General features: G+C 34.9%; 1 protein-coding gene across 2 annotated transcripts in view; it reads right to left on the minus strand.

Annotated features, from left to right (window-relative positions):
* LOC122524458 (uncharacterized protein DDB_G0283697-like) overlaps nt 1-24,824 on the minus strand; it is a 75,544-nt gene that overhangs the window by 33,416 nt on the left and 17,304 nt on the right. Inside the window, exons 2-3 of one of the 2 annotated variants that reach the window (XM_043646762.1) lie at nt 8,458-8,770; nt 2,947-3,179 (exon numbers count right to left, since the gene is read on the minus strand). In XM_043646762.1, the coding sequence (XP_043502697.1) occupies nt 2,947-3,179; nt 8,458-8,770 (546 nt within the window). Of the gene's footprint in view, nt 1-2,946; nt 3,180-8,451; nt 8,771-24,824 lie in introns of both variants that reach the window. The other variant, XM_043646752.1, reaches the window with a different exon arrangement.

The raw sequence follows: 24,824 nt of genomic DNA on the forward strand, positions 1-24,824 counted from the left end.
TTTCTTCTTCTCTTTTTTTTGTTTTTTTTTTCTTTTTTTTTTACGAATATCTGTTCCTTGCATTCGAAAATATTCGAGCAACGAACTTATGCTAATATTATTACTGCTTACGGAAATTGCAATAAAATGCAAATTATACTAGCGATATTATTAAGACCACCCTATCGGCAATTAGGCATGTGTTCATTGCGATTTATAACGCGCCGAGTTTTCTTCCCTTTTTTCGTTAACGGGAAATATCTTTAATAGCAACCACGAGCTATGTTTTTAAAAGAGATCCCTCGTTTATATTTTCCCTAGTACACGTTTATAATTATTAGAATTATGTCGAATGATAATGTTTATACGTTAATCCGGTGAAATTTAACGATGCAATTTCGTTGGAAAATTATAACATATATCTTTTTTGTATTAACTACAGCAACAAATCTTCTTCCCATATTTTCGAATGGAAATAATAAACGATTACAATTTTCCATCTTCATTCTCCGACTTTCTCCTATGTTAATATTCGTATGCTAATGAAGAACTTTTAATCAAAAAATCAGCAATACGCCAAGAATTTAAATCGTGGTAATAACCAAGAAGATTCACGATCATTACGCGCTCGCCTAAATTCAAACATTTTACGAGTATCTTCCTACGATTTTTCAGCAGTTTTATTTTTCTTCTTTTTTTTTTTTCTGTGAGAAACAAATTAATTTTTTAATTTTAACTTCGACCATCCATTATTTCGAAATCTCAAGCCCGAAAACCGGACTAATTGGCGATTTAAAAGTGTACTTTCGTTCCAACTAAAAATAGACATCGGTTAACTCCTATCTAACGAATTCATTCTTAAACGCATCATTTATTGATATTTTATCGTCGAACTTTCTTTCAATTGTCAACAATGTATTATCGAGTGTAAAAGCACGAGTTATCTTTTCAAGTCTGATACCTCAATGTTTGATTTATAAAATCGATTAGATAATAGAACGTATCAATGAATTTTATCGTAGATACCAAGGACCGGTTAGTTTGATAATGATTTTTTTTCCTATAGCACATTTTTTCACGCAGGATTTATAGTAATTTCGTTTTTAACGAGAATTCTTCGATACGATGATAATTTTATCGATAAAATTATTTCTACGAATATAAAAACGATAATAATTAATTCATCGAATTGAGTTGTTCGTCTAATTTATTAATTGGTTGGAAAATAGGAAAGGCAAAAGAAATAGTATTTTAATAGTTGAAAAGGGAGAGTTAGTAGTAGCGTATAGTTCATCATACGAAGTTGGTTCGTCACGCGTTGAAATCTCCCGTTCGATCATTCTCTTACTTTCGATTTTACACGCGTTCCAAGCTGCGATGATTAGCACGATTACTACCGATTCATTTTCTCGGGCCGTGATCTCTGTTAATCGCGTAATCACCATAGATCGTGACCAACAGATATATCGATCTTTGAAAAAGGAGAACATTTATTTCCTCATCTTTTTAACCATCTCGGTAATAATTTCGTAGTACTGTTACTTTAATAGTGCCATGGAGATTAGATAATAATAGAGATTTTAAATAAAATCTTTTATAATAATTTAAATAATCCGATTACATTTTTTTCTTTTTTCTTTTTCTTTTTTTTAAATTTCTAGATCTTCATCGAGATGGTAAATCTAATTTGTTGTTATTAAAACACGATTTAAATAGTCATTTATTTATGTTTAATTATGAAACGTGGTATAGGAGAAAGAAGAGATTATGGTTATCAGAGATGTATAGTCTAACGCTGATACTGATACAAATATTAAGTTAAATCATATAGACATTCTTAAGATTATTAAACAGGATGAGATGGAATTTAATCTAAGCGTTTGTAATCGTCTGATAATTCAATGACACGAAGTATCAAGTTGCTATCAAGAATCGTTTATTAATTTATCACAGTAAAGCAATTGCTTACCTAATCAATGATTAAACGATATACGGATAAAGATTCTTATCGAAGATTCAATCGAATTACGGCTATCGATGATTACACAATGGACCATTAAAAGAAGTTGCTTATTATGAAAAAAAAAAAGCAGTAAAAATGTTAGACAAATTCAATTTGCATCACGATTAGATAAAACCAACACGTTTTATGTCAAATTATTTTCGATTTAGGAAAGATTGAAATTTGTCTAACGAATTAACATTAAAATGATGAAAGAATTAAAATAAAGAAATACTTCATTTGAAAATATTTCATTTTACGTATTATAAAATAAGTATATAAACACAAATGAGACTTCGACTAACAGATAATAAACGAGAATTATTCTGTAAATCGGTATGACTTACAACTTGGCTTCTTCCCTGATCTTAGCCAATAAATTTTCTCTCCACAATGCATTTTGTTTGATCTACGATACTTTCTCCTACGATGGATAGAGTTCTTCGATCTTCAATTTAGCTTCGGGCCAATTGAAGATCGTTTCTCAATACGATATACATAAGTAGAGAGATATGTACATCGTATAAGGCTCTTTCTCTTAGCGATTTATCTTTCGCATAATGAAGCCTTCGACTATGGTAGTAGCTCTACGATTACCGTTTAATCGGTATGCTGCTCTACATCGGTATGTTATTAATATACTTTAATAACGCGTTATACCGAATGATTTATGTGGTAAATTAATAATCACGTTACTTGAGATGATCACCTTTCTCTCGCGGTCTTATTATTAATTCAATATAATTTGAATTTTCAATACGGGAAGCGAGATATCGTTCTTTTTTTTTTCTGTTTCTTTTCTTATGAGTCAATCGAAAAAAAAAAAGAAAAAAAAAACAAATTGAATCGAGCATTGAATAATAATAATAATAATAATAATAATAATAATAATAATAATAGCTTGTAGGATTAAAAAAAAAAAGAAAAAAGAAGGGATCAAAAGTAAGATAATGCAATGAACTCACGTAAAAGGATAGTTCAACGCGATGGGAGTGCTTAGGCACACAGGTGAGTGCTTCCGATCTGCAACATCCGGTATCGTCCGAGCACCTGTGCAAGATGGCGCAGTGTGGAATGTAGGTGGTCGATGGACTCGGGTAGACATCGCGAACCGGAATAACTCTTGGACGTGGCCACTGACAGTTACCTTCTTTGGACACTTTTTTAGCGTATTGTAGAGCATCTTCGATTTGTGCAGCTGAAAAATAAATCAAACGATCTCGATTATTTTTATCAAATTCGAATAAAAATAGATGTTTTTTTTTGAAGTTATACTTCTTTTGGCGCGTTGGGGAAAATGTGATGGGAGTGTGATTTTTTTCCGAGCGACACCACGAAGTTTGTCGGTATTTTTACGAAGCGCGGCAAAGTGATTTCAAATTTACAGCATGAAGTTGTCTTTTCTTCTTCTTCCTCTTTTTTTTTCTCAAACGGATCACCCATCCAAGTACTAATCGTACTCAGCGCTGCTTGACTTAAAATGATCGAGCGGGAAGTAGTTCTATCACCGCGCCATGACAGTTGACGCATAAAATATTTCGATATATCTCCCTTATATTTAGTGTAGACCGATTGAAAATATGTTTCCTTTCTTTTTTTTTGTTAAATAAATAAATAATAATAATTAGTAGCTTATGTTCTCATACTTCCAATCCAATATTTTTTTGAAGTTATTTTTGAGGTTATATTCGTTTCGGTACGCCAAAGAAGTATAACTTCTTACGTGCGTACATACGTACACATACCAGTTTTTTTTTTATTTTAATAGAAATAAGATACCGTATGAGATTAATAATATCGTCGGATAATTATTTGTCAATGTCTAGTAGTTAGGAGTCGTGTGTTTAGAAACTACGCGTTCATCGTCAAAGGGGGATAACGGGGAGAGGAAGGGAGAGTCAGTTTATCGTCAAACGCATCGACCATTTGTTGCAATATTCGCAAGATCGAACGATATCGGTCACGAAAGCTTTCTATTGATTCAAGGAAAAGATAAATGCTTCCTAATCGCTTTCTACGCATTCCACATACTGTTGATAATTATTCCTACGTCAGAGTTTGGTATCGAGAGATTCGTCTCGATCGCGGAAGAAATGTGTCCTCGTATATATCGTGAAAATCATGTCTGCCGTCGATGATGTCGACGCGTTTAAGATTGTGCGAGAGGAAAATTACGTAGCTCGAGTTTGCACGATAGTTTCCTTTCCGAGATAGAAGATAAGATCAAAGGGCGTCGTTTACTTTGTTATTAGCCAGGATGCAACTTGGATGGTTCAATGGTACTTATATGTATTTATTACATACATGAACACATTGTATATACGTGAAGGAACGTCAGAGAACGTTACAGGATGAATTAATTCAACGCGACAAAGGGCAACGATTACATCAAACTCTCGTTCCCAGAGATGAAGTAATCATGAGTCATGTTCCTTCGTGCCTAGATAGAGTTTAAAAAAATTCCCTTAAGATTTCTTCTACATCCTCCGACACTAACACGGGTAATTACGCGTAAATAGCTAACGGATAAAACGAACGAATAGGTTGTAACATCAAATTCAAATTTCTCGTGTTTTCAAATATATTATATATTATATATATATATTTGAAAGTTATATGTATATTTGAAAGTTATATTCATGAAAAAAAATAATACTCGACTGAACGTCTTTATTAGAAATATCGAAGTTAACTCGCATAACATTGCAGATTCACGATTAGGGTTAATCGGGCCAAGTTCGCGAGAATAGGTCTACGAGGATAAAGACGAAATAAATGTGCCGTTTTATGAATATTGGAGAATTACGAGAGGGCAAAATAATCACATCGTTTCTAATCGAAAATTATTATTACGAGCGATCTTCTGCATTTGCTCGTCGCGTTCCACGCATAACTCTTTTACGTTTGCACAAGTCTGGCATTAAATCGCCGTTTGTCAGTCGGCATTATACTCGTGGATTAGTTTATTGGCCGTAACGTAATGTCGGGGAGAGAGAGAGAGAGAGAGAAAGAGAAAGAGAAAAAGAGAAAACGGAAGATGATGATATTTCTCGAGAGCGAAGCAATATCGAATCGGACTCGTTTCTAGAATATTTTACGAGTCTCTTGAATTTTTCCTCGTGCAAAAGCGCTAGAATTGATCTTTGATTTTTTTACCCCCTTCTTCTTTTCCTTTTTCTTTTTTTATTTTCAGAAAAATATAAAGCATAGGTACACGCTAGAACCGTGTCGAAATATACTCGATATCTGTTCTAACGTATAGAAAATTTCAATATCTTTCGTGACTGGAGTTATACTCCAATGAAAATTATCTATACAATCGATTTTACGAGTAATTATACGTTTATTATATGCACGGAAGGGAAATTATGTTCAAATAGTACAAATGAAACGATAGTTAAAGTAATAAGCTAATGTTCTTTACCTTTTAAAGTAATAAAATAATGTATTTGTTCTCTTTTTTTTTTTTATTTTTAGAACACGATTGGTTTTTCTTTTCTTATAGGAAAAGTATAAGAGAAAGAGAAAGGTATTTTTTGACAGGATGAACGACATGATTTTCATTTCGAGTTTTGGAAATGATTCTACTCTTCGATATATATGTATATACGTTCATATATATATATTTCCCAAGTCGTTTAATCTTCACCGCCGATCTCCGGTTATGCTAATTTCGAGCGTAGGCGTTGCTTCCACTCGGCACGGCTCGCACTGACACCGAGATTCTATCTAAGCGCGTTCACAATAGAGGCACGACCGTCAGGAATTCTGAAGAATCGTTCTCTCTCGCTTAGTACATCCCGTATTCAAACGTATTCCTGAATTTATTATGCCAAGTGAAAAGAGTTTTAGATTCGATCACACCTGTTATTCTTTCGAATCGGTCGCGTGTCTTCTTTTATTGTTTTTTTTTCTTTTTCTTTTTTTTTTTCACTTTGTCTCAAGTTTCCTACTACCCGTCAATATTTTGTGATCTAGATTGAAATATCAAGATTTAAAAAAAGGAAGAAATATGTCAGACCACTCTCTCTCTTAGTAAGCTTCTTATAACGTGATTTGATTTTTTTTACATTGAAATTTCCCAATGACGGAAATAAAACGTAAAATCACGAGAAGAAAACGAGCGACTCGTAAACGTAGAGCAAATAAATGGTATCCTCGTTTTTATCCAGCAAAACTCGACCTATCTTTCTATCGAAGAAATAAAAAGTCTTCTTTAAACGTTCGATGCTACGAAAACGAACGTTTGAATCCCGCACGTGCGCCTAACTTTCGTCGTTCGTTCGTAAACGTTGCAAGATATGCAGGTATAACGCCTTTCGTGTCAGGGGATACCCCACACTGGGAAGGAAAGTGAAAAGGGTGTTGAGAATTGCTGCAACCGTGCAATCAATTTGCATCTTAACGTTCGGAATCTTTTTCCTTTCGTTTACTTTCTTCTTTCTTTATAATAGAAAAAAATATTTCGTTTTATTAGAAATTTTGATTGAAATTATTTTACAAATCGAAATAAAATATTTGAATATAATTTTTTCATTGGAATTTATCTCGTTTAGAATTTCAATTAAAACAGTATGAGACATTGTTGCAGTTAAAAGTGACGATCTCTAAGATAGTTAGCAAGCATGTTTTGAAATCATTCGAGATCACGAAGATATCCTGACCGATCACGTAATCACGTCGAGCATGGTACAACGTCCCTGAATAAATAGAGGCGTTCGCGAGAACACGCTTGTCAAGTTTCGAGCTTTTCTGAATACACGTGTGTCGACATTTTAATAAATGAGAGATGAGTATCTAACAAAACAGGCTCTCGTAGGTAGCTAGTACTTTATTTCTTTTCTTTTTTTTTATTTTCTTTTTCATTCCCCCTTGTAGAATATTGTGATGTTAATGATATATGTTCATTGTCAAATCTCTGTCGACGATTGATATTCCTTTGGAATAATAATTATCCAGAGAGAAATTTATTTTTATATTCAATGCAAATGTATTTTCGAAGAGAATTTTCAATATGATATTAATAATCACTTACAGTCTAAACACGTGAAAAAATAACGTGAAACGTTTGATCGAGAAGGGCCACCTACGTTGTCTTTGAATATCGATTAACAACGGACCTTCGAGTAGGGTCTTAAAGTTAATTGGGGAAGATGCTGTGTTACTGTAATCTACATAAATCGATTACGGAACGCCTCGGACGTGATTGCGCTATCGTATCACGTTTTTCGTACGCTCTTTCTCTCTCTCTCTCTCTCCTTCTCTTTCCTTTTCATTACATGATAATAATTAAAGGAAATTAATTTTCTCGTTAATGCTAGTTCATATTCTAGGGAAAGGTGTATCGTGAATTCTTCTATTTTCGATTATGTAGGATGACGTTGCATTTTCTTTCAATTTATTATTATTTTGTTTCATTGGTAAGACTCATCTTATAAATTCAGCATATCATATCGAATTGAAATGAATCATTTAATCTCAAAATATTGTAAGTCGAGAGAAATAGATGGATGGCTTCACTTTAAGATCGCATAATTCTGATAATATTGAAATCAGATTTAGCAATACTTTTGTACGTTTGAAAGGTGAAATATTTATTCATTTAGTCATAAGTTATTGCATCTTGAAAATAAACATAATGCAATATAAATTCGTGTCGTACAAAGTTGTTCATTTGGATGTTAAAGATATATCTAGTTCTGATCGACCAATCACTGAAAAGGGTTATAAAATTATAGACTACGATGACAGGATTATAGTTTGAATTAAAAAAAAACTGGTGTGTGTACTTATGTACACACGTAAGAAGTTATACTTCTTTGCCGTACCAAAACGAACATAACCTCAATAACCTCAAAAATAACTTAACAAAAAAAAATTTATTAATATTATTATTAATTTAAATTTATTATCGATATATTATATATATTAGAAAGAATAATAAAATATCATAATATAGATATCAGTCCACACTAAATATAAGGGAGACATATCGAATTACTTTATGCGTCAACGGCCATGGCGCTGTGATAGCATTGGTTCTCGCTCGATCATTTAAGTCAAGCAGCGCTGAGTACGATTAGTATTTGGATGGGTGACCCGCTTGAGAAAAAAAGGGGAAGAAGAAAAGAAGACAACTTCATGCCGTATACTTGAAATCGCTTTGCCGAGCGTCGTAAATACCGACAAACTTCATGGTGTCGTTTTTCCAGACGCTCGGAACAAAATCACTCCCCATTACATTTTCCCCAACGCGCCAAAAGAAGTATAACTTCAAAAAAAAAAAAGAAAAAATAGCAAAAGGTGGTTAAACGAAAAACTGTCCATATTTGATTTGATAAAGTTCATTTAAAAACTTATTTGAACTTTTGCATGAAAATACGAATAAACTTTAGTCTCAATTGTGAATAGTTGATATTATAGAAGAAGAAGAAGAAGAAGAAGAAAATAGAAAAGTAATCTAGACGTACCCTTACCGTTTTTGTTATATTGCTCTGTTTTGCTTCTGGTCTCCTTAACGCCTTTTCGAGTACCCAGAGACTGCCACTTGTGGACACTGTGAGCTGACATAGGCGGATAGTCGTTTTTCGCTTGGTAGCCGTTGTACTGAGCGCCGGTACTACTGTCGTAAGCTCTTGAATCTCTGTAGTCGAAGTGCTGAGTAAGCGTGGGTTTAGGTGTGGTCGTTGTTGTTGTGGTAGTACTGCTAGTGGTAGTTGTACTCGTAGTAGTAGTCGTCGTACTCATTGTCCTCTCGTGCTTATCCGCTGTTTCATTGTCGTTGTAATCCTAAAAGGAAATAGATATTTTGATTAGAGAAAGCGACAAGTTATGATCTTTCTTTAATAATATGAAAAATAATCAACATTTTTCCAATAGGATTATTTCGTAGTTGGTTGTTCCGAATAAAGGGGGAAGAAACGGATGATTTTGTACGAAACTTTCTAACGATCGATTGAATTAGAATAAATGTAAATTCAAGGCTCGTGATATTGTAATTAGTTCGAGAGAGAGAGAGAGAGAAAGAGAGAGAGAGAACGGATTATTCAATTATTCGTTTAATTTCTAAAGTAATTGCTGTACTTTCCTTTTGTCTTTTTTTATATTCCTTTTGAATTTTGTTTGTTTGTTTGTTTGTCAATTTGTATATGCATAATATCGTTGGGCTTTCTTCGAGGCTCGTTAAATAAATCTTTTCTCGATCACGGGTGGCCAAGCAGATTCTTCCGAAGCTCGGTTTACTGCTAGAAGAGATTTTCTACCAAAGATAAGGCTAATAAGCCAATTTGCATCTCGCTCGCACGGTGTACCTTGCGATCGTGCATCTACTATGAAAGAGGGCATGGACCTACTTGATCGCAATACGTAACATCTGGTGCTGGCGAAGCTTTGATGTTTTGCCGCCTTAATAGAAACAATCCGTACGAACGTGTACGCACTCTTCTATCTTCTTTCCCTTTCTATTTGATATTTTTTTGTGTCTTGATTTCATTTAATTGAAGGAAGATTTTCCTTTCAAATTTACGATCGACACTTTGAACTTATTTTCAAATATTCAACTCGTACACGCCCGATTAATTTTTTTACGCGAGATTGTTCATTTTTTTTTCCTGTGTTTCGTTATCTTTTATTTTTATTATTGAAAAGAACGTCGTACTGGTGTTGTTGCTCGAGTTTTGTTTAATTGAGTTTTAAAATAGATTAACGTGATACAAGTTACGATAAGATATAAGTCGAAACTGGTGAAATTTGTGTGTTCGCACATTTTATATTTTTTTTCTTTTTAGATACGCGAATAATTCGTTTCTTTTTACATTTGTTGAAAATATTAATACGCGTGTTTTTCTAATGCAACGTTATAGATTATCGATTGTGTTGGATACGTGGAAGAAAAGCGAAGATTGGAAGCAATAAATTTTCATGAGTCGGATATTCACACAGAGACGCGTGGCTGTGGTATCGTTAATGATTCAGATGAAATCAGACTCGGCGAAAGGTCAAGAAGGCAAGGTTTTAATGAATCTCATTTCGTGATATGATTTTTGCTGTTGTTCTCGTTGGTTGTCGAACGCCTACGTCCGAAGAGAGAATTTTTTAGCAATCAAATTTAGTATTTATAATTTCTGTAGAAATAGTTGATTTATTTATGGTAACCAGGCATACGTTATTTACATTACGAACAAAGGAATAATTTTTTTGGTTAAAAAGTGAAACAATATTTCCTAGAAATGTAAAAGATCGTTTGAAATTCTTCTCCATCGAGAGTTTCACGATATAATATATTTCTCGTTATCGATTCGAGACAAAAGACATAAATTTAAACGAAAGACACAACAGGGATATACCAGAAGGGAAATATTTTTCGCTTTGGTGAGAATAGAACGACAGAGACGTTCGAGTTTCACGATCAGTGGGTCAAGGGTCAAGATGTTTCTAACCTCTCGAGACGCCAGAGCAAAACTTATGCTCGCGTGATTTCTTTTCTCGAATTGGCGTGGTCGTGAAACTCCGCAAGAAGTACGATTTTTCTTCAAACCATTTTCGTTCTAACGCGTTGCCTCGTTCAAATCTAGAAAATATCTAGCGTAGTTTTCAAATGAAATACTGTTTATTAGATTCGAAGAGAAATAAAGATTGAAATATAAAGTGAAAGCTAGTATATAAGATAAGAATAATAATAAAATATATTAAATTGTGTGTGTGTGTGTGTGTGTGTGTGTTTGTGCGTTTGTATAACGCGATGGAAGACCACACGCGTTCTCAACGCGGCGGTCTTTCAGATTATCATTCTAAAGAACAAGAAGAAAACGATTTCCCTCTTCAATGCGATTGACTTTTCTTCGTTAGAAAAAAACTCGAGGCAATAAAATCGTTCGCGCGAAACGCATATCTCGTTGTCGTGCAATTTATCGTAGCTCGTTCCTGAAATTCTAGCTTGTGGTAGGAGAAGAATCGGGAACCGATAAGGGAAAGTTAACAACATGCGAAGCACGACGACTGGAAATGGACTACTCTTTGCTCTCGATCACGCGGGCACGATTTGTCTCATCTTTATTCTATAACTCGCTAGAGATTCCGTGATTTCGATAGCTCGAAGGGGGAAATACACGAGCTAGAGATCATCCGAGAAAGTCTCTTTAGAATTTTCTTGCGAAATACTAAATGAAAAAGAAAAAGAACAAGAAAAATAACTAGAACTAGAAAAAAAAAACATATATCACGAATAGGTCTGAAACCGAGTCTATTCGTTTAACTATCATCGCAAAATCGTATTAGTTAATACTTTCAGTGTAGCGTGACGCGTGACTATCGTTGTTTTACGACGTGGAAAGACCTGATTTTCTTAGATAGGTACACACGCAAATACTCCGTGTAATTTCTTATATTATCTTCTAGCGACACATTAAAAACAACATTCCGTTTTAATTACAGGAACTACCAAGGCACATACGTTAGTAGTATGCTGTCGCGTTACGCGAGAAAGTTTCTAAAACCGGGACTCGAAATAGACAACAAAATATACATACGCGCGAATGGATGGATAACCCTTATATTCGTTTCTTCATTTAACTAGAAGAGGATTTAGTTGAATTAACCAGCCTTCGTTTCAAGGCAAAGAAGGCACAAAATAATAATAATAAAAAGAAGAAGAAGAAGAAGAAAAAGAAAGCAAGTTGTGAGAGGCGAGACCGCAAAGTGGCCAATAAAACTTACATTAGCATGATGCGAGTTTGCTTTTCGCTCAACAACTACGACAGGTGGTAAGCGATGATAAAATATCAAGCTCTCGGTTGATGTTCGAGGAAAAGAAACCTTGTTCTTGTTGCAAAAAGGTTAGTGCAATAGGTTCAGGATCCTTTCCTTGAACTCCAAAGAAATAATCTTCGGAGGTGTAAAAGGCCGAGTTACGATCTAGCTGTGAGTAAAATATTATAAGATTCTGGTCGAAGGCTGAACGTTGGCGACTGGCTGGCTGGCTGGCTTGCTGGCTGGCTGGCTCTTTCGAGAAACATTATCGAGCATGTTCGACAACACCTCCTGTTATTAAACATTGGACTCGGCTAGTGGGACCACCCAAAAGAAAATGGCAAGGTGGTCCACTTCGTTGTTACCACGCGAAAGGGGGCGGTTTTTCGAAGGAGCCTACGAGAATTTACATTATCTCTCAAAGTGCTTTCGCTGTAATTTCGATAGATACTGGATTCTTTTTATTTATTTCTTCTTTTTTCTTTTTTGTTTCTTTGTAATTTTTTCTTTTTCAATCCCATGTACGCGTACATTTCGGCAGATACGATGGGGGTTGTACGATTAACCGTTAGGTGTAACCGATCGGATTAATAATATTCTCTTCGTAAGGGAAAAACAATGAAGGGAAGAAGATGCCCCGAAGCGAATCGATCATATTCAAAAATAATACGTTCAAGAAAATAATCTATACGCGGAGCGATCGACCGACCAACCGAACGACCACCCACGACGTTCGAAGATCGATCAGCTTGATTTTTCCTTGACGCGTTAGTTCTCTCTCGTTTGTTGGCAATTGCGTTTGCAATTTAAAGTACCTACGGATGAGATCAACCTATTCTCGAATCTATTTTAACACGGTCAGACGTGAAAGCAACTTCAAACAAAAGATATATTTGCTCGCGTTGTTTCTAATTTAAATCAAAGTCGTGACACGTGTAACGTCAGATGGCAGTTGTATAATTTACTCGAGGATTGATAGAATTCACGTGGCTGTTTATTTTTATTCTTCAATTAAAAACATTTTCCAAAGGTTGACTACTGAATTCTTAGGAAGCTCCGGTGCTCGATTAGTTCGAGAAGGTGCACGAAACGTGACAACTTACTCGAGAGTATCCGCCCTTCGAGAAGCTCGGCAAAGTGTAACTCGGCGAAATTCTTGGCATCCTTTTTAGAGATAGAAAGACAGAGAGAAATAGAGAAATAGAGAAAGAGAGAGAGAGAGAGAATGGCACGTCTTGCTCGAGCAAGGAGAGACAGATGGACGGGTGGAAAAAGAATGCGAAACGTGGCGGAGGTGTATTCGTAGAGGTCGTCGTTTGTGATCTCCATACGAAATGCCAAGCACGTTGAAGTTCCGAGAAGAACGACGGGGTAAAGGAGAGGAGGAAAGGAGGTGGAGGAGGTGGAGGAGGAGTAGAGGAGGAGGGCTACTTTGCTGCCAGGCTGTCTACTATCACCAAGACTCGTCGCCATTAAAGATGGAAGGCCATAAAGTTGGCCACGATCGTTCATCGGTAATATGTTTGATGCTGTGATTCCGAGTAACGTTACACCGCCGAACGTTTATACTTATTCGCAATAAACGACACTAGCAGTCATATTAATCTAATATTTAAAAAAGAACAAAAAAAAAAAACAAAAAAATAAACGAGAGGAAAAAGATACAACAGAGAAGAAAGCAAAAGCAAATGAAATGATCCTCGACGAATTCGAAAGCTACGTTAACAAATTCCAAGGATAAATGAAAAGATTTATGGATCATTTAATTGTACTTCGAAACATGGGCAGCAAATTTTTGTCATTTTCAAGCTAAAACATGCCGCTTTAAACGCACGGCATCTCATCTCCTCTCCTCTCCTCTCCTCTGAATCGTTTCTATCGACACATTTGTCATGAATTCCATTCGCGATGTAAGTTCTTATCGGCTTTAGAAAGATAGGGATATTTATTAACGTTCTAATTCCCAATGACGGCGCATACTATCCGGACGTTAGCCTTGCTTCGATGGTTAACGAATATGCGAATCTATCTTGCGGAAATATCAGATTGGTTAAAGATTAAATTTAATATGTTTTATTGTATTTTTCCTTCGAAAGATAACTGTTATTCTTGATTGATAAACAAAAAAAAAGAAATAACAAATTCTATTTGAAATTGTTTACTCTTAATATATTATATTAATATTTTATATTACCAAAATTTGTTATACCTTTCTGTTCAAATTTTCTTCCATAGTGGTGGTGTATATTTTTGTATTTTTTCTTCTTCGCTTCTTCTAACGTTAGACTTAAATCAATCGATAAAAGATATCTTAAAAGGAAATATAAGAGTCAAAAACGAGAGGTAACCCTTCATCGGAACGGCTCTCACGGATATTATGAGATTATTTTTATCGAGGTCACCTCTGAAAATAAAGTACCCTTTATCGTGAAAATTGGCCACTCTCCAAGAACGAATCTCGAGATGAAAGCGAGTAAGGTACGGAGATGCACTTTTCATTTTTTTTCTGTTTTCTTTTCGAGCAATACGCGCTCTTCCGACGACTGACATATATCGAGAGAGAAGTCTAATTTAAAAAAAAGAAAATAAACATTTATTTTTTATTAAGACAATCGAAACGTGGTGAAACGTCGTTATTTATTTAATTATGTTCAAATTTCGTAGAATTGTAAATATTGTCTTCCAAGTATTTCGAAATACACTAATTTTCATATCAGTCGTTTGAAAATTTCCAAAAGATTTTGAATTTGCATATAAATGTCGGATTTTGTTTTCTAATATAGACGTGAAATTAAGAGGTGATCAATTTGTAAAAGAATGCAGAGACCATAAAAAGAGTTTACATTAATAAAACATTCGCATTCGATTACACGTATTCGATTCGTCGTCGTCGAATTCTATTCGGACTGGTCATCGAGCCGCCATTATGACGGTAACGACGACGAGGTTTTATTAAGTACGTGGGTGGTGGTTTTTAGCCGCTACTGCTACTCTCGTTACCAAGTATTACTACTTCGGTTTAAAATTATTCCTTCTTTCTTGCGTAACCATTTTTAATTTTTTTTACCAATATAACACCTACCGTGTCTTTTACAACTTTTCAAAACGATTTTCTTAGGAAATGTTAATAATATTATACATTTTTGTTTTATTTCTTCTTTGTCACGTATTTTGTCTTCTTACGAAGATAAATCTGTAAGTATGTACTTCGAAATGTGTAAACTGCGATATCGACTATTTAGATAAATTCAGGTCGTGTTTGAAATCATATTCGTTCAATGAAAAAGACACTTTTTCGTCGTCGATCGTTCAGATCAGATTTATCTAATCGAACAAATTTTCTGTTGATTTTATTTTTTTTTTTACTCGGATATCTGTACATTTTTTTATATAATACGTTGGTAGGTTAAAATGTTTCGAGCTTAACATAGAGACAATTATTTTTCGTTCGAACTTCATCATTTACTTTTCGACGTAGTCTAGAAATTGAAAAATAAAAAATCACTTCCAGAACTTTTCAATCTACTTTCCTAAATGATCTCTCAAAATTGAATTTCAAATTAAATTCAACTTTTATCGTAGTTAAAATTTCTACATTTCATTTTATCAGATATAATTATAAACTATAGGCTTGTATCGTTTTTAATAAAACTGCAATACTGGAAATTCGTATTTTAAAATGACGAAGGAAATATTCTAAATATATTTATTTATAATAAAAATTAATAGAATTTCAAATTTTATTATAATCCGATATAGATACACACATACACACACACACATATTTGGTTATATATTTTTCTTTTCTTGATAGTTGTATTAACCAAAAAAACAGGTTTAAGATTTAATCTAACATAAATAAATTACAAACTGACAAACGAGTCTTCTTCTCTCTTTCACGAGAACTTTCTTAGGAAAAAGAAGAAAAAGAAGAAGAAGAAGAAGATATAAAAGAAAAAATATCTTTGAATAGAGAAGATAAGAAAAGAGATACATATCGTTTTAACGTCGTTGCAACATCGATCTAATCGCAATGTAATGCGCATCGAGATCGATGAATCGACGTCTCGAATCGTGCCTGTCGCCGTAACCTTCTCTATCTTTCATGTGTGGTCTCTGAAAGCAGACCGCAAGAATAACTTAGTACGCTACGTGACCAATGAAATGCAGCCACTTTCGATGATTCATTCGATGATTCTTCTCGTCGACTCTGACGCCCAGCTGTCTCCGACTAGATCGATTAATCGATTCACGACAAACAGAGTCGTTCGTTCTTAAACTCGATTGATATCTTTGATCCCGATTAATTGATTCTTCGTTTGGCTAATTTCAACAGAAAAGAAAAGATCAGAGGGTCTCTCACGAAAAGAAATCAAAATAAAAATTCTTTCTTTTTTCTTCTAAATTTTACAAGGCTGAACGATGTACCTACTTATTTTTCAAAGCATATAAAACATCTAATCGCACTTTTTACTTAATTAGTCATTTGTATTGATAATGCAAGTAGGTTAAACCGAACGTTACCTTCGTTGATAAGATATTATTGCTTTATTTCTAATTGTTAGTACATATAATTAGGATTATAAGACTAGATAAAAGAAAATAGACGAGAAAAAAGAGAAAATAAAATATGTTGGTAAAAAGAAGAAAAAATCCAAAAAGAAAGAAAAAGAAAAAAAATGTATCCTTACATTAAAACAATAAATTAGATTACATCGTATTATCTAGGAAAGTGTCGCAGGTAGAACGTTAGAATGCGGAAGAATCGGCAGATAGCTTTCTAAAGCGACGTTCCTCGAGGGATATTCGGATCTCGTGCGAAAGGTCGTAGGTCACGTGTCGAGAAGGCACTTTGTATGCAACGATGTCGCCCTCGGCCTGCATTCCGAAATGAAACGAATCTAGATAGGATGGGTCTGGTAAGCTGTCAACAACCCTTCTCCAGATAGAAAATAATGGCAATTAAATTAGAAGTTAAAAATTTGTTATTATTATATTATTATTATTATTATTACTAGTAATAGTAGTAGTAGTAATCGTAACAACGAGTAGCATTCTCAATGAAAGATTAATGTATTACGTGTTACGTTTTTCAATCATAGACTCACAGCGAACGTTGATCCAGTTGAGAAAATAAAAAAACAATTTGAAAGGACATAGTTACAAGTTAATGTACGTTAGAATGCATTGAGTGAAAGGGTTTTTAAGAACGTATGTATCCTGTCACGTGAACTTTGACATCGAGCGTCCGTTCTCCGCCCCACCCCTTTCCACGACCAATGAGATCATCCAAAAGTTCTTTTTCTATTACATACCGGTGGCTCTGACCGTTAATAAGGATAAGGTGTAATGCCTAACGATGACATCATGTTGTATTCACGCCTTACCGTACGAGTTTCGATTCGTGCCAGCTTCGACACTCCTTTAGAAAGTCTTCTACGTAAACAAACGTTGAGAAAAATTGATTTATCCTCAACAACGACGACGATGACGACGACGACGACAACGACGACGATAAATCCCTCATCGGAATGGTGGTTTCTTCGTTAAAGATAAAGAATTAGCATCATCTTTGTTCTTCATCGATGTTACGTTGATTTGAGATTTGTAAAAATTCGATGGAAAAGAAAGTGCAAAGATATGTTAATCATATTTCTAATTTTCTAATCTAACGAATAATGTAAAGTATAATATCTATCGTTTGTAATCGATTAACGACGTTTATTTATCGAGCTAACGGTAAGATCGACTTTTATTTTGTCATTTTAACATAAATCCATGTCTCTCGTTTGAATATTTTCAGTTCATCGATTGGTTGTCAGAAAACATTTGTCATCGTATGGTGTAAGAGTCATTATGTGACAAGAGTCAATCGATAAAGCACTCGGTTTCACGGATTAGCATTGCTGAGATGATTAATTTCGATTGACATTTGACAAAAATTTCGTAGCTGGAACGAATGGAACATCTGGTTCGTTTGAAAGTCGTAGATCACGTAGACTCGTCCGGGGAATAAATGACAACTTAGTTGACCCGATGAAGAAAATGGTTCTTCCTTCTCGATATTTCATCGTTAAATTAATCGTCCTTGGATAGATCTTGATCTATCGAATTCCTTAGAAATAAATCGTATTGTTAGTCGCGTACTAGAAATTTCTTAAGGTGATTCACATACCGGGGACTAGATATTTGGTAGCAGTTTACAAAGTATCTTCCTCCGAGAGAAAATGTCTAGTTCGGTGTGTAATAAGCTTTAAAGTTTTTTTCATAAGCTTTACCCTTTATCCCGGGATGACAATTGAACTAATAGAGCAACGAACCGATCTATGAGAGTTAGATATCTAGAACGTCGAAGGCTTGCTAGATGGAAGCCACTGAACCGTAGCTTAACGATCTCAATGACATATCGATGTGTCTTTCGCGCATTGGTTAACAGAAAGTTCCTCTAACATAAGAGAACACGCTTCAATCTGAGGTATCGAAGAACGCGAATCGGTTCTCTTAGAAAATCGCGCATTCGCGAGATGACTATTTCTTTTCTCTGTTAAATAGATTTGAAAAACAACATCTCGACTATATTAATTATATCTCGATTACGTATAACACGTGGTATTAATAATTTATTGACTTATAGAACACCGTGCGTTACGTGCATGTAGGTATGGTGCATTTCTCAGATATGTTTTACTCTTTCGAGCGTGAATACAGCTGGATCGTTTTACTTTCGAAAGATACATAGATAAGAAGAGAGAAAGAGATGGATGCTTATGGTAAGTTCTCTCTTAAAGAGATCACCGTGGTAAAATTGAATGGAAGCGAGGAATAACAAGTTGTATTTTTCTTGTAGTATCATCTTGAGGAATGTCTTTGCAAGCAAAGAAGAGTCGGAGAAAGAATACGAGAAGAAGAAGAAAGAAAGAAAGAAATAAATAAAGAAAGAAAGAAAGAAAGAGAAAGAGGAAAGAGTTAAGAAGGGAACCTGTACGTTCATACAAGGCGGTTTTCATTGAAAGAACTTGTTTCTCGAACCAAATAGGGACGGTTCATTCATCCTAAGATGGAGCGATCAACCGTAGGATATCTATCGTCAATAACAGTATTTGTAAACCCATGCTCATATCGATTCCAACTTTGGAAGTTGACTTACGAGCATGTAAACAATAACGCACGCACGAGTTACCTTGAACGTTCGGAAACAATTCAATCTGTCGTGATACTTCGTCGTGGAAACACACACCACCGGTGGTGGTCGCGTTTTCAATAATTTTATTAACATATCGTGTTTTATTTCATTCAATTTATTATCTTAGATCTTTAAAGGCAATCATTTTTACTCGATGAAAGATATATAAGCAATCGATATTACTTACGACGTAATATTTCTTCAGTAAAATTGTAAACAACGTAAAGTATTGGGTAGAGTTAATAACTCTTACGTTCGATAAGTGATAAATTGGTTATATACTTCAGGATATTTTGTTTAAGTAATTAACATAAATTGTAAAATTCGCTTGTTTTCTCTTTTTTTTTTCTATTTTCACATCACGTTAGTAGTAGAAAAATAAGAAGAATTTTCGTAGCAATATTTATTCAATAAGAATATGGCAAAGTATTCATTACCGTGTGCACCAAGATCGAATCTAACACCAGTCGTTAATGTTACTTACGTAATGTGGATATTCCTCTCGCTTAATGTCGCAGATAGGTCGCGTTAAAACGTTGCGAATGGTGGAACGTGAGAACGCGAGGAGAGCGAGAGAGTAAAGCTTGGAAGAAATTATCGCTCCATAGAACAACAATCGCTAATTGCACGTCAATGGAATTTAACGACGATGCGTTAACCCAAAAAGTAAGCTGATGGTATGATTATTCGAATAATAAAAGACCTTATAGCGAGCTCGGTTAATTTGACATCATTTCTAACGCTTGTGCAATAGTTCGAGCATAATTTCAACAACGAAACAATCCAACATTTTCCATATCAAATTATCTCGAATTACTTTTCATCAAAAGTTAAGTATAATGAAAAAACAAAAAGTAGAAGAATACGGAAGATACAAGGACGCATTGGTTTCGTTCCTAAATAATACAATAAATGTATTAAAATATTCAATGGGATAGAGGTGTGAATAAACGTGAGTCACGTGTACCACTAATACGTGGAAAGCTTGTAATTAGTAAATCTGATTACCATAAACGTGTCGTGTAAATGTCCTCTGTTTTATTAAACGGTCATCATCGTTGATATTTAAATTGTATTTTGTTTTCTTAATTTATATTTTACTTTAGTGTATACACATTAGTAGTTACATTTTGAAGTGACGTCTATTAACCACTTTACTTAAGTACTCAAGTCTTACTGGCCACGTTTGTTCGTTCGTTCGTTCGTTCGTTCAAAGCGAAAACTTTCAAACGTTGCGGCGCGCATTTTGAAGCGGGTCAACTATTTTTATCCTAACGCTCACGAGTACGTTTCGCTCGTACGTCTCATTGTCTATTCGACGTCTGTCGACCTCGGGCTTTAACTACTTGTCCGTTTCCTATGACGATAATAAAGTACAATACTTTCGATTTCTTCGGTTTATCAGTAGACAGGTATACAGGTTGAAAATAAATATCTAACTTACTATAGAATCATTTTTCTCTACTTCGGTCATTTTATTATTTTCAAGAAAACTATAAAAGAAGATAGGAAAATATATATTGTTAACGATTAACGGGATAACGAGAAGTTGCATAATTTAAGAAATAACCCTTATCGAAGGAACGAGTAATTAACGAGATTTAATAACACGTTATTGAATCCTCTCCTCTCGCATATTTTTCTCCCCCTTCTCATTCGAGATCGTACCATTCCAATTAACAAACTTACCAGTAATTAACAATAAAAGGATTAAAGAAAGGATTGAAGACGAGACGATAGTAGTCGACCTTGTAATTACTGTAAATGGCAAGTGCGATGAGATTCGAGGTTAAGTGAAAGAAAACGGGAGGAAAAAAACGTAATATGTTTTATTACGTCGCGTCGGTGAACGAAGGGGAAAGAAAAGGAAGAAAGCAAAAAAGAAAAAAAAAGAGAAATAAGAAAAGCTTGGTATTACTTACTTTCGTCGTAGTTAAAATCATTTACTAAATGATGTCTTGCCATTTACAATTAGTTTTAGACGAAGTGTGTTCGGTGTACGAATATCCCCAAGCAAGTTTCATTAACGTTCCAGACGGTTACGTCTAATTCTACTCGTTGTTGCTTCATTGTTAAAGCACGAAAGAGAGAGAGAGAGAGAGAGAGAGAGAAAGAAACACGACAATATAACTGTTAAGACAATGTCGAGCAGCAGTAAAGTGTATAGGCAATAATAGACAATACCGTTATTCTACATGTGTGCTGTTTCTTTTAAAAAATGATCTCTTCGAAGAAACTATCTTACGCATTTGTGAACTCATTTCTTTATCTCATAATGTTGTTTTTCAAATGTAAGTGCATCGTGAAAAATACATTTTCAAGTATACATTTATTTATTCCAACCTGTCAGGAAAGTATCGAACGAGTTAAAGGGTAGGAGAAGGGATAATGGAGTTCGTCCGTGTCAGCGTAATAAAGTAGTAATTCATACGTGTCAAGCTTTGGATTAATGCAAGAGAACTATCGACAACGGTACGATCGATCTTTCTCTCTCCCCCGTAATGTATGTCTGTCTGTCTGTCTGTCTGTCTGTCTGTTCGTCTATCGTACCTCAGATGGCCGTTATTATGCTATTATGCGTTATACGGTTGGTATAGTATATACATTTTCCTTCATAGACTTTAGGCTCATAAACCAGTTTCAAATCAGCCTGGAGATACATATACAATATATATATGTAATATATATATATTACAATATATAGATATAGATATACATATACATATATGAATATACATATACATACACATATGTGAAGATACAAAATACGAGTTTGTTACTGAAGGCCTCGCGAAATATAAATCATGAAAATATGTCGCGCGATCTTTTACCGGATACATTGCCCGGAGGTAACTTCGATAATAGCGATAATGCGATGTAATCGATCGGTCACGATAGATTAGCCTTATTGCAATGATCATTTAAGATTTTTTTTTAACGTTAATCTTGATATCGACGTCCCCCCGTCAATGTAGGTGTTGGTGGGGCGTGTAGATAGAGTACCTTGTAAGTATAGTCCAATTGATTATTCAAATGAGATCGGTAATTAGAGTTATTTACGATGTTTAATACTCCTTCGTCGTTTTGTTCTCGCGTGTCTTCGAGAGAATACATTTCTCTCTTTTTATTTATAATTAGATGGAACGAGGACTCCGGTGTAATTGTAACAGGGATATGAGCGTGAAATATCTGTTCCGTTTTTATTTTCTTTTTAATTATAATTATTATTGTTGCACACGCGTGTTACAATAATTGAATTCATTTGAAACGTTGTTATTATTTTGTAATTACTATGACAATGGTTTATCGGGTTTGTTACTGATATCGCGTGATAAAGTATTAATGAATTTTGTTGTTCGTTCGTTATCCCATTTCGTCGCGCGCGTTAGTAATAGAATTATAGAAAATTGCAGTGTACGTAAGAACATCAGTTATGTCACGAGGATGTTACGGAGAAGCAACGCACGTGTTCCCTATGTCATTGATCTCGTTGCGATTTAACCGCTGGAAAGAGAAAATAATCGATAGTTTATGAATCGAGCTCGGTTCCTCGTACTTTATCATTGCCGGATGGTATCATCAATATACCAAGCGTTCTCTTGACTATTTCCAATCCGATGCGGACAGGGGCACGTTTCATAAATACACAGAAGAATATGCGGATGTTATCGGTTGTTCCTTTTTTAACGTTTTGCTTCCAGGTAGTCTAAGACCAGCGTTTCTCAACCTTTTGGTCAAGAGTGTAATCCAATATATTCGCTTGTAATGGTACCACGCCCTAAATATTTGTTAAACCTGTACGATAAACTACTGTCATCGTATGTTCAGTTTTTTTAAATTCGACATCATTTTTAACTATAACGGTTCAGCAACATTTTTATTCGCAACGAATACTATCTTATTATAAATAAAAAAATGTTCACGAATGTCCATTAATCTATGGACAATAGTTTAAATAACAAGAACGAAAGAAAGATTAGCGAAAGATTATTTATCTTCGTTCTAGATTTACTATTGTTAAAAGATACATAAAAGATAAAAAAAGAAGAAAAATATTAAGCATTGTGTTTTCGAATCAACAAAGACCGTACAACTTTCCATATAAATTTTTTCAATCGAATTAAGAACGATTCAAACGAGAAAGCGTCGTCACGCGAGCTTAGAATCAGGACAATTAACCGTGAATTTAGATCGTATTATCTGGATTCTCGTCTCTTTAAAGAACTAGCGTTGGTCGTCAGTACGTTTTACGTCGTACCTTTTCAAGTCCGTGCTTTATGGCAGTTGCCAGGGTAATTGTAGCTTTCTTCAATCACGGGTCCCGACACTTATGAGCCAATTAGGAAAATTAACGTCGCCTTTTATCTCGGAACACACGATTAAGGGTCGGTTGTCAATTATTATTCTCTCGCGTGGGTTTAAATTCACGCAAGAAATAAATATTTATCGATTTTCCAAATATATATATATATTATAACGATCGAGAAACGTTACGTTATTAATTAGAATAAATATTCTTCTTCCAGTCGTCATAACTGTATGAATATTTGACGATAGATGGGGGGAACTACTATGTTGCTAGCGAGAGAGACAACTCCAAGATCGTACCGTTTATTTATAGAACGTCAACTTGGCAGCGGCTTTATGCAAATTCGTCGTCTACCCATCGTCAGTGGCTTAAAATGCAAGACTTCGATGAGTATAGGCCTTAACCCGATCCGTTACAAAACGAACAACACTACAACATACGTTTCCTTTTAAAGTCTCTCTCGGAAATATTCCTTTAGCGAAGGAAGGTGTCTGTCTGATGAGGCAACAAACGAGAGGGAAATAGAAAGAGAAAAGGTAAGGAAGGAAGGGGGAGAAAGGAAGGAGGGGGAGGGGCGGCAGCAAACGACGAAGAAGGTCGATTCTTTTAGAGAACAAGGCAAAAAGTAGTGTGTTTCCTTCCATTCATTCGACGTCTTCCAAGGCCTTTAACGCTTTGCATCCAGACACAAGTTATCCAGACGCAAACTAATTAGTCCTTCCACGCTAATCGACGAGTTTCTTCTCGATCAAATCATCTCGTTAATTTCTCCCTCTTGGTCGGATTCGATCTAAACTCGTATCGTGTACTATGATATAGTATGTATATATATATATGTATATATAGGCATATATGTATGCTCGTTATCGAAAGAAGTAATCGATATTCAATACTTCGAAGAACTTTTAATTATCACCGTTAGGTTGTATACACAAAGAAAGATATATATCGTTTATGTTGATCGTAGTATCGATAAGAATTTCAATCAGGATTCAATTTGTCTTTCGGTACTAGAAAGAAAGTGTGATTCTCTACCTATAGTTGTTAAAAACGACTACCGTGATAGGTAATTCCTTGTCGCTGTTTCACGGATATGTTTCTTATGTTAACCGAGAAGAGAAATTCATGGAAGATGCTCGTTAACCGGTCGAGAAATCTTAACGTTTATTTCTATCTTCGAAGGAAGTCAGATGATCATCCTATAACTCATTGCACAGGTGTTGAGCCGAGCAAATGCGAGCAGCTGCGCTGATTATATACGGCCCGGAGCATGTTTCGGGTGTATCGATAACAAGTAGAGGTGGAATTTATGCCGAGTCCTAGATCAATTTTTTCAAATGAAAAATAATTAAATTGGAGCAACTACGCGTGTGTGTGTGTATGTTTTTTTTTTTTTAAGCTTAAGTTAGTTTCAGTCAAGTGGAAATAAAAAGAAATTTGCTTCGTAAATATTTTTGATAACATTGTCGAAACTCGTGTCTAGTCGCCATTTTGTAAGCATATAGAAGAATATGTTGAAAAGTAAAGCAGCTCATCGTTCGTACGTCAACGATGTCGTTTCTCACATTCCACAAGCTTCTTCCATATCGCCAAAATAGTAACAG

This window comes from Polistes fuscatus, unplaced genomic scaffold (genome assembly GCF_010416935.1).
Source record: "Polistes fuscatus isolate 324 unplaced genomic scaffold, CU_Pfus_HIC Scaffold10, whole genome shotgun sequence".
In the NCBI taxonomy this organism is placed as follows: Eukaryota; Metazoa; Arthropoda; class Insecta; order Hymenoptera; family Vespidae; genus Polistes; species Polistes fuscatus.